This window comes from Nicotiana attenuata, unplaced genomic scaffold (assembly GCF_001879085.1).
Source record: "Nicotiana attenuata strain UT unplaced genomic scaffold, NIATTr2, whole genome shotgun sequence".
NCBI lineage: Eukaryota > Viridiplantae > Streptophyta > Magnoliopsida > Solanales > Solanaceae > Nicotiana > Nicotiana attenuata.
In genome coordinates, this window is record NW_017672511.1 from 166,566 (window position 1) to 177,729 (window position 11,164).

The 11,164-nt window shown below is 37.2% G+C and overlaps 1 protein-coding gene across 1 annotated transcript; it reads left to right on the forward strand.

The window, feature by feature from the left end:
• The first annotated feature begins 2,270 nt into the window (after nt 1-2,270).
• LOC109213492 (probable CCR4-associated factor 1 homolog 11) lies at nt 2,271-3,234 on the forward strand. The gene has a single exon (XM_019377301.1). The coding sequence runs from the start codon at nt 2,407-2,409 to the stop codon at nt 3,232-3,234; it is 828 nt and encodes a 275-aa protein (XP_019232846.1). The 5' UTR covers nt 2,271-2,406.
• The last annotated feature ends 7,930 nt before the right edge of the window (nt 3,235-11,164 follow it).

Sequence of the window (11,164 nt, forward strand, 5' to 3'; positions counted from 1 at the left end):
TATATAATAAATTTTTTAAGAAAAATACAAAATATAAACAAAAACTACTTGATTCGGCCGCATCAGATACCGTAGCTCCGCCCCTTTTGGTGGGAATGTAGTATTTTGAAAACGAAGTTCTGTTAGTACTAAATATAGTACGAAAGGTCTAGACTTTTATAATTTTATCAAATATGAAGTTATTTCAGCAAATAATTTAGAAATACTTTTGTCGTTCAATATTGTCATAAAAGTGAAAACGAGATCAAGTTATTCAATAACTTATGAGATTTAGAGTAGTTCAGTCAATATTTTGGGGATATTTTTATTGTTCATATTATTAAAAAAAGAAGATCAAATTATTCAAATAAATATGAGTACTTCTCATCATTGTTGTCCGAACATAAATAGAATTATAGGCATACGTGCTCAAAAAAGAAGTAGCTATGTTTATGTCCAAAACGTAATTAGTAATACGAATATATAATCTATGTATATGATTAGAAAAGGTAAACAATGAATATGATTGGCTGTTTGTGTAAAGATCCCTAACATTAAATATGGCCTATCATGTATTGGATTACATATGGGCTAACGGGTATTGTTAAGAAGTATGTCCAAAAAGTAATAGATTTATATATGGCTTAATGTATAATATTCCGATCTTATCCTTACACTAAGTTATTAAGTATAATTTTTAAGAATATTTTTGTAAACCAACATTATATTCTTGTTTTTATAATAATATAGATATAGATTAAAGTTTAAAATTTTTTACTGTTAATAATTATATGTTGCATATAATATAGTATTTGTACTTTTGTGACCTTTCATATTTGAGGGCACGCAATGGCTTCATTTGCCTTCCCATGCCCCTAATTTATGTGACATATTTTTTATTGGTTATTCTAAAAATAATGATACACTTTTATAGTGGAAAGAATTTATCTTTATATTTTTATTTTACCTTAAACATAAATTTGGAAAAACAAAAAAATCCTACTTCCATTCAATAACTTAAAAATAAACGGTAATCGATCATAGGTTTCTTAATAGAACAGATTGCGCCAACTATAACATTTGAAAATACAAAGCCGCAAAGCTTATCAACTAAGAATAATATCTACCCTCGCCATAGAAGATTTGTTTTTTTTTTTTAGAAAAAAAATTTAACTATAAATAGCAATGGCACATGCATTTTACTTCAAAAAGCCCCCTTTTAAAACACAAAGTCACATAGACTTTTAAGAAAAAGTAGAAATTTTTTTTAGACATAAACCAATGTCAGAGTTAAAAAATCCAAAAAATTTAATTTCATATTAAAGACTTGAAGCATAAATTTGGAAAAATAATAAAAACAGCCCAGTTCCAGCCAACAAATGAAAAATACATTAATCGATCATAGATTTTTAATAGATTTATGTCGCGCCAACTAGGGCAATTGAAAATACAGAGCCCCAAAGCAGATCAACCGAGACTAGTATCCATCTTCGCCATAGAAGATTTTGATTTTACAAATCCAACTACAAATAGCAGCATCACATACATTGCATTTTAAAATCAAAATTTTAAACTCCAAAGGATACTCTTAAGAAAATTCAAAAGAGGAATTTAGAGTTATCTCAAAATTAGTGAAATCAGAATAACTATATGATGCTAAGGGTTTATATAGACACGAGAGAATCAACCGTGACCTGCTTTTGGCCTAAATTTTCCGGTTGATACACCAAATTTGATGCGTAGAGTGGGCGATGATGAATTTCTTGAGAGAGAGAATAGAGAGTATAACGGAGATCTCGAGATTTTCTTATACTTTAGCATCTTACCATAATATTTGTCTAAATCATGCGTTAACCTTTTCTCGGTCCAAAAATAATTGAGAAAAATATAAAAGATTATTTCCTTCATTCAAGATTTCAAGGTTTCAATAGGTCTTCCTAGCGATTTCTCTTAGGTAACGCTGTTCATCAAGACCTTATAATATAAGAAAAAATTACCTAATTATTTATTTATTGAATTTTGAATATGAGACCTCATTATTCTTTCACTCATTTCATTGGTCAATAGACTATTCCCTTGAGTGTGGTTTCTTCATTTCTTGAACGCTAAACAAAAATTTATACTAATGTATAATAAAACCCAATTTTCTTTATTTGACAGCAATTAAACTTTTAAAATCATATTAATAAATATGTACAGTAACTTTTAATTAATCCACTTGCTTTATTATTCTTTCCTCTCTTCTCTCCCGCCCTTTTACTTTCTATATTTGGCAACTGCACTTCTTTTAAAACCAACTCTTCCTACTATACGCTCCCCACAGAAAATAAATCCCATCTCTATCAAGTCTTGATTCTTGCTGCAAAACCCAGAATTTATTTTCGGTTTTGTGACTACCCATTTGTGAATCTTCGTGAATTTTCAAAAATGGCTGTTGATGAAGCAGGTCCGGATTCGAACCCGATAAAGATTCGAGAAGTATGGGCTAATAATCTTAAATCCGAATTCGATCTCATTTCAACTGTGATTGATCAGTACCCTTTTGTATCTATGGACACAGAATTCCCCGGTGTTATCTACACGCACAGTCCCCAGGAACGCGCGCAGGCGTCGACGGCAGACAAGTATACGCTGTTGAAACGGAACGTCGATGCTTTGAATATTATTCAACTTGGGATTACGCTTTCTGATTCTGCCGGAAACTTGCCACATTTGGGCTCCGGCGACCACCGGTACATATGGCAATTCAATTTCTCCGACTTTGATGTGGCGCGTGATAAACACGCGTCGAACTCGATCAAGCTCCTCCGCCAGCATGGGATAAATTTTGAAATGAACCGGGTTTTAGGAATTGACTCGGTGAAGTTTGCCGAGTTGATGATGTCCTCAGGGTTGGTTTGCAGTGACTCAGTGAGTTGGGTGACTTTTCAAGGCGCGTACGATTTCGGGTACTTGGTAAAAATCCTCAAGCGCCTTCCATTGCCCGGCGGGTTAAATGACTTTTTGGAACTCCTCAGGGTGTTTTTCGGTAATACATGTTATGATGTGAAGTATTTGACGGAGTTCTGTGGACATTACGGTGGTTTAAACCGGGTGGCAGAGCAGTTGCACTTGAACCGGGTGGTCGGGAAAAGTCACCAGGCCGGTTCAGATAGTTTGCTGACGTGGCATATTTTTCATAAAATAAGGGATAATTCTTTTTTTAAAGGTGAACTGGAGAAATATGCTGGTGTCTTGTATGGATACAAAGTGTAATTAAGGATCACTAATAAAGTGTTAGTAAATATAACTAATTTAATTAATTCTTTGTGGTGGAAAAGTTTGATCTCTTTGGATGAAGTGGCTAATGGAAAAGTTAATTAGAGATTAAAAGTCTGATTATGGAGATATTTTTGCTTAATTACATTGACCAAATTTCAATAAATTAATTTTAAAATTGTGGACTATTCCTGAAATTGATCGGTGAGTGCTACCATTTGAAAGAAGGAGGAGGATTGTGGAGACTGCGAATGAGCATAAAATTGACCTATTAATCGTCATAATATAGATATCGTTGCACTAATATAAAAATTTATTTACGATATCAGCATATATAATTTAAACTGTTATGATTGTAGCATTTCAGAAATATTTTGCTAAATATTACATCTCGTTCATGCCTAAAGTTATACAGTCTATTTGCCCCTCCAAACCATAACGATTTTCATTTTTTCTTATTCAGGTTCTTCTTTCTATATCAACGGTTAGAGGCGGGGCTAGAGTGTTTGTTACGGATTTGGCCGAACTCAATAGTTTTGGCTCAAATTCTTCATTTTCTTAAAAAAATTGATTGAGTATATATAAAGTATTAATTTAGAAACCAATAACTTAAAATAATTACTATTTCGAACTCATACATTTCAAAAGCTGGCTCCGCCTCTATCAGTCGTGCATCTTCCTATGAAATATTTTCCTAACAATATATATTCAAAAGCAGATACATTGATTTTTTTCATTAAAGGTAGATGTTACATTAATGCATGCAGTATATAAACATTTTGAACAAAGGTGCCCATAGCATTCTTTTACAATCCAACTTGAAATATAGTTTTCCCAAGATACTTTCTTTAACAAAGTAATAGAAAATTTAGCTAAGTTATGTGCTAGTTTGTTTAGATTTTGAGGAATATAAACAAATTCGACACGATCAAGCAAAGTCAATAGCTTTAAGTCACTTCTATCTCCTATGAGGTATTAATTTTTCTCTGAATCATATCAATAACATTCTTTGCATCTGATAAAATCTTCACCTTCTCCCACCATTTGTAATTGCACGTTCAAGAGTCATTCTTATCGCAAGCGCTTCAACAGTCATGGCTTTTCCCACAAACTAGATTGGGGATCCATGTGCATGAAGCAGTTTTCCAAGGCTATCTAAAGCCACAACACCAATACTCGCTCGTCTACCATCCACGTGTAGACCTGCATCAGTAAATAAAATACCATCTTGGTGGTTTGTTAGTTGAGCCATAAAATAATTCTCATCTTGAGAATTAGTAGATGAGCAAGTAGCTAAAATTTCTGTATACTCATGATAATCAAATAGAGACCTAAAAACGATATCATTTGGTTCAAACTTATCTTGATAAAAATACTAGGCATTCCTTGCTTTCCAAGTTTGCCACATAATATTAACACTTAAATTTAGTAACTCTATTGACTCACGATATTGTCTAGCATCTGAAATCATCATGTACCACCAAATTGAAAAATTATTAATATTTTCTAAAACAGCCAGTTCATAGGTGATCGCGCCAAATTCTAGTCCTAAAAAAGATATGCGGTCGCTACAAATATAATCCGGTCTAAAAGTCTGTAGTCGAATCCCACAGAGGACTAATGTTTCGCTATAACAGTTCAATATCACTAAGATGATAAGTTTGAACAATTCCTAAGTTATAAATATTAAGATTCTTATATCTAACTAATTAACTGACAAATTAAAGAATTAAATTAACAACTAAAGATACTAAGGGTTGGAGACTAAATTAAGAAGGTCTAGATTTATGATTTTCCCAATTATCAAAATTCTTCCAGCTATATTTTCTACAATTTTGCCTAAGTATTCTTTATCGATCATGAATACTTCGGGTGTCGTAATTCTCTTACGAGCAACTACCACAATTTACTAGATGTATTCTTCCGAACTATGCTAGTTGGCTCTAGTTCACCGCTCACCAAGATCGCACCAAGATTTCATTATTCCTAATCCCACTTTTAAACCTTCTGTATTGATTCCTCACATATGTTAGGAGTGATGTTGTTCAACAACTTCCTAAATATGTACCCTCTTCCAAGAATTACACTCTAAATTGACACAGTCAATTAAGAACCCTTCAATCAACTAAGATAATCACGTAGTTGAGTAAATAGGGATATTCAAAGGCAATATTATATTAAAATGTAACAAGAATTCATCCTCCAAAAGGTTCCATCAAATCCTAGATGGGATTAGCTACTCATAATTGTATAAACAATCATAGTAATATTCAAAAGCATTAAACTACAACTTAAAAAAGAACGGAGAGAAACTCTTGTGATTGGTGCTCCAGAGTGTTCCGTATGCCTCTCCAATAATGTCCCTCCCTCAAAATACTAATTTTAGGAGGTATTTATAAGGTAGGGTTGAGGTCTACACGTCCAAACATAATGAGGAAATAAAAGTGGCCCGGATAAGCATCGTCAGCGCGGAACATTGTCAGAGGCACCAACATTACCCCGTGAGGCGCTATCAGAGGCACCAATGACAAGGCTCCGGACAAAGCCTTGCACTGTTTATGGATGTGATTTTTTATTACCTTGCACGTCTTCTTTTATTTCTCCATTTTGTAGCTTCGAGGTACCATTTCGTATAACTTTTCTCCACTTTATGTCCAAGCATTCCTACACGTAAAATAAACTCTATTAAGCTTAATTGTCGCACAAATTAGCATCCATACAACAAGTAAATAGAATAAATAACGTCAAAATATATACAATTATAGCACTACATCAAGAGGTCTTAATATCCACACAAGTTGAGAATGAGGACATCTAAATATCAAGTGCTCAACATCCTCACCTTCAGGCCCACATATATTACAAATTCTCTCCACACCTTGTATTCTTTAAGAAAAATTATTACTTATAGGTAAGGAATTAAGGATACATTTTCTTTGAAAATGCTTAAACTTTTTTTTTAATCCTAAATTTTATAGTGAGTCCCAAAATGACTTAAGAAAGGAATGACAACTAGATTAAGCACTTGAGCGATTATTGATTTTTCGATTAAATACATATTAGTATTAGAACTCGCGCGATGCGCGGTAGAAAAATATTAATTATATCCAATAGTAATCAGACTTTGCTTATAGCATATTAAATCATATTGTTCCAACAAAATTCTCAATTTTGTATCTTAATGCTGATGAAATAAAATAAAACTAATTATATAGTCATTAATTAACTTTTGTGTTTCTTATTTTAATTATTATATTTTCGGCTATTTCGTATTATTNGTTGTCTCAGTGTCGGGATTACTCTGGACTATTGCGCTATGGGCTATGCCAGAAATGCCACGGGCTGAGTGGCAAGGTGCGTCGGGTTATGTTCTAGTAGAGTGGCTTATGTTTCGAAGAACCAGCGGACGGTTGGGAAGAATTGCTTTTCTTATTTGGGCCTTCGTGATGGATGTCAGTGCAGAAGTGTCCACCATTGATTCAGTTCCGGTGTTGAGGGACTTTTCAGATGTGTTTCTTGTGGCCGGTCATGTCGCCGGGCAAGGTTATGGATTTCGGTGTTGATTTGGTTCCTTGTATCGTATCGTATAGCATCAGCAAAGTTTTTGAAGTGGAAGGAGAAACTTCAGGCCTCCTTGTTAATGAGTTCGTTGGTAGGCCAATGTGGATGCGTGTTCTAGCTTGAGTCGGCTTGGTTGGCCCTGAATTGTATTGTTGAGGGATACGTCAATTCGATCGTTATTGAGCTTGTTAGTGATCTGGGGAGATCTATGAGTTGTTTTTTGTGTTGCGAGACGTTATGATCCGTTGGTTATGGGCACATATGGTGCGGTTTCATTGGGGTTTCATAGTGGAAGTCGAGCCGGAAGAGTAATTGGGAGTTGCTCGGTGAATGACGTACCGGTTATGTTCTATCGGGTTTGCACGGTGTATGTTATTTGTTTCACCGTGGGTGTAATGACTTGCTTTGGTTCCAGACATCGAATTGTGCGTGGCTGTCGATTTTGAGCATAGTGACTTGAGGTGTTTCATGTGGAGCAGTATTTGGATAGGATCGCACGTTGCAGCAAAGCTGTGTGGGAATATGACCTTGCGAGTCAAATTTGTGTGTTCTATTTCTATGATGTGAGACGGGTTCTCAGCCGTGTAATGTGACGATATTGGCGAGCTTGAGGTACAACTCTCTCGTTTGAGTCATTTTTCATGATTTGAGTATGTTCAGACCGTTTCTTATTGGCGCGCGTATTATGCAAGTTGTGGCTTAGGCCTGTATTGAGGTGTCATATCACCAGAGTGTTGTGTTGGATTCGAGGTGAGCGTTGGGGTCACTAATGAATACGAACGAATTTGATTTCAGCTTGTTAGAAGGATAATATCGAGGTTCAGCTCGGAATCTGCTGTGGTATTAGTCAAAAGGGAAGTGGCTTCATGAATGGTTGATCTGAGAAAATGGTTACGGTTTATTGCGTGTTTCATTTATCGTTGGCAGTATATGAAAGTGTTGGAATAAGACCCTAGTTGATAAGAGGCTTTCTACCGGTATTCGGGTGTTGTGGGCAACTGCTGTGAATAGAGGTTATCGTTTCGAGTGTTTGGGTTATGTAGCATATCATATGATTGCACCTGAGGTTGCAGGTATGGGTTATTACAGCAGGTTCGGGCTTATTCTGAATATAGATGTGAAGTTCTGATCTTGTATATGATTTCGGAAAGTGCAATGTGATTCTATGGTTTATGGACTAGATGGATTGTGAAATTTCAGCTATGTTGTGTTATCGGACCTATGCGAGATAGGGTGACGTGGGATCACCCCCGGGTATATGCTTGGAAAGGTCATTCAGCTATTGGTTGGCTTCTAGGACAACTCTGGGTACGCTCGAAGACGAGCGTTTGTTTAAGTTGGGGAGGATGTGACGGCCCGACCCTTCGTCTCATGAGTTACCGCCCCGTTTCCCCCATTTTATGCTTCTTCATGTTTCATTATCACTATTTGGTGTGTTAGAGTTAATTTGGATTGGTTTTGGTAGAAAATGAGACACTTAGTCTCTTTAAGGAAGGCTTGTTTTGGAAAAGTCAGTCGGATGTTGACCTATGAGTTAGAGGGCTCGGATGTGGATTCCGACGATTCGGTTAGCTTCAGGGGATGATTTGTGACTTAGGAGTGTGATCGGAAGTGATTTTGGAGGTCCGGTGTAGAACTAGGCTTGAATTGGCGAAGTTAGTATTTTGGCGAATTCCGGTTGATAGGTGAGATTTTGATCCGAGGGTCGGAATGGAATTCCGAGAGTTGCAGTAGCTTCGTTAGGTGATTTGAGATGTGTGTGAAAAATTTCAGATCATTCGGAGGTGTTTGGTCGGGTTTTTGATCAAATGCGTATTTCGGAAGTTTTGAGAAAACTTAGGCTTGAATTCGGAGAGAATTGATGATTTTAGCGTTGTTAGATGTGTTTTGATGATTGGAACAAGTTTGAATGATATTTTAGGATGGGTTGGTGCTTTTGGTTGAGGTCCTGGGGGCCTCGGGGGCCTCGGGGTGATTTCGGTTGGTCATCGGGATGAATTTTGGAGTTAGGAGATTGCTGTGTATATCTGGTATCTGGTATTTCCGCATCTGCGGAAAAGGAACCGCAGATGCGGTTGCGCAGGTGCGAGAGGAGGTTCGCAGGTGCGGTCTATGGCTTGGACGGAAGATTTCGCAGATGCGGAAGGGAAGGCAGAGTCGCAGGTGCGAAAAATGGAAGCTTGGGTGTTTCTGCAAAAGCCGACAATCATCCGCAGAAGCGGGGTCCGCATATGCGGATACGGGACCGCAGAAGCGGTCGTTGGTCTAATGAAGATCCGCAGAAGCGGAATTTTAACCGCAGAAGCGATAGCCGCAAATGCGGTAATGGGACCGCAGATGCGAAAGTCACTGTTATCAGAAGGGTTTTAAAACTCATTTCGTTTCGCGAGCTTAAGTCCATTTCCTCCATTTGTAAGAAACCTTGAGAGCTCCTGGACGGAATTTGAAGGGGATTTCGACTAGGTGTGATTGGAGGTGAGTTCCTTGGCCTAAATACATGAATTAACGGTAGAATTTACATGGAAATTTGTGGAAAATTCATCAAAAGAGGTTGAAGCTAGGGCTTGGAAATTTGGTATTTCAAAGTGGAATTTGAGGGGTTAAATGGACTCCGATTTTGGTGTTTTTCATATGTATAGACTCGTGGCGAGATAAGGAACCCATTGGTATAAGAATTTCTGAGTTTCGAGGAGTGGGACCGGGGCTCGAGTTTTGCCAATTTCGGGATCTTTAATATTTTTCGATTGTTTTCGATTGGGTATTGTTCCTTTGGCATATTGTAACGTATTCGTTGTGGTTTTGGTCAGATTCGACGCGCGTGCAGGCCGATTTGAGGGGCAAAGGCATCGCGAGCTAGAGATTTCGCCGGTTCGAGGTGAGTAATGATTGTAAATGATATTCTGAGGGTTTAAAACCCCGGATTTCACATCATAGTGCTATGTTGAGGTGACTTGCACGCCGGATAGCGAGCGTGGGGTAGAGCACCGTTGGGGATTATGACCTAGTCCATCCCGATTAATGATTTTACCACGTATTTGATTGAAATCAGTTTGCTATCATCATTATTTGGGCTGAATGCCATATTTGGGCTTCGTGCCAACTATATGAACCCTTCGGGGATTGTTGTTGATAATTCTTCACTGATTTAATTATATATATTTGAGCTCAGTCATGTTATATCCTACTGTTTTCAAACTCAGTCATGTTCACTCAGTTTTAATACTCAAATAATATTCAAATGATGTTTTGGGCTGAGAAATACTGTTTTATTGTTGCCCGAGTGGCTTATGTGATTTTGCTGACTAAGTAAGGCCGAGGGCCTGTATTGTGAGGATACTTATGGATCGGGCTGCGCGTCGCAGCAGTATTATACTGATACTGATATGAGGCTGAGGGCCTAGTTTGATGCCACGAGATGGCTTGATATTGCGCTTGGGCCGTAAGGGGCCCCTCCTGGAGTCTGCACACCCCCAGTGAGCGCCGTCGACGATAAACGGAGCGGGCTGCACGCCGCAGCGATATGTGGAGCGGGTTGCACGCCGCAGCGGTACCGGTACTGTTTGATGTGTTTACCTTATTTCATTGTCTTTCATTATATGTTGTTTGTGCTACTTCTTACAATATTTACCTGTTGCTCTGGTATTATCTGATAACCGAGTGTGGTGCCCGAGAGGCGGACTTCTGTGCTTATCTGCACTATTTGTTTTGCATTCAATTGCATAATTGTTGAAAAAGTCATTTTCAAAAGAGGTTTTAAACTGAGCTAAGATATTTCTAAAGTTTTTACAGCTTCACTGCTTTCTCTCAAAGGGTTTTTAACTGTCCCTATATAGTATGATGGTTTGCTTTACGTGATTTCTTACTGCTCAGTTGTTATCTACCCTTATTACTCACTGAGTTGGAGTACTCACTTTACTCCCTGCACCTCGCGTGCAGATGCAGGTATTTGTTCTTTCGGTAGCGGGTTTTGGCTGATCAGAAGCAGAGCTATAGGAGTAGCGAGGTGACTGCCTGCGTTCGCAGCACCATTTTTTCTCTTTTGGTTCATTATTCCGGCTTTGTATATTTTAGGTCTTGTAGTTGTATTTATACTCTGATAGATGCTCGTGACTTGTGACACCCCGGTTTGGGCTGTGTTTGGGTTTTATTCTGCACTTATTAAAGAGATCTTTTAATAGNAACTTTTGTGTTTCTTATTTTAATTATTATATTTTCGGCTATTTCGTATTATTGCATTGATATAAATTTGTTTATTAATGGCTTAGTATCCTTGTCCATTACTCCATTTTATATATCAACCATATGTATTTTTCTTTCTGCTAATTTTTAATTTGTAAATTTTATTATATTTTTAATAATTTTTCAC

What these genes read in the sequence shown, in the direction of transcription:
- LOC109213492 (XM_019377301.1), top strand. Translation starts at nt 2,407, where the DNA reads ATGGCTGTTGATGAAGCAGGTCCGGATTCGAACCCGATAAAGATTCGA.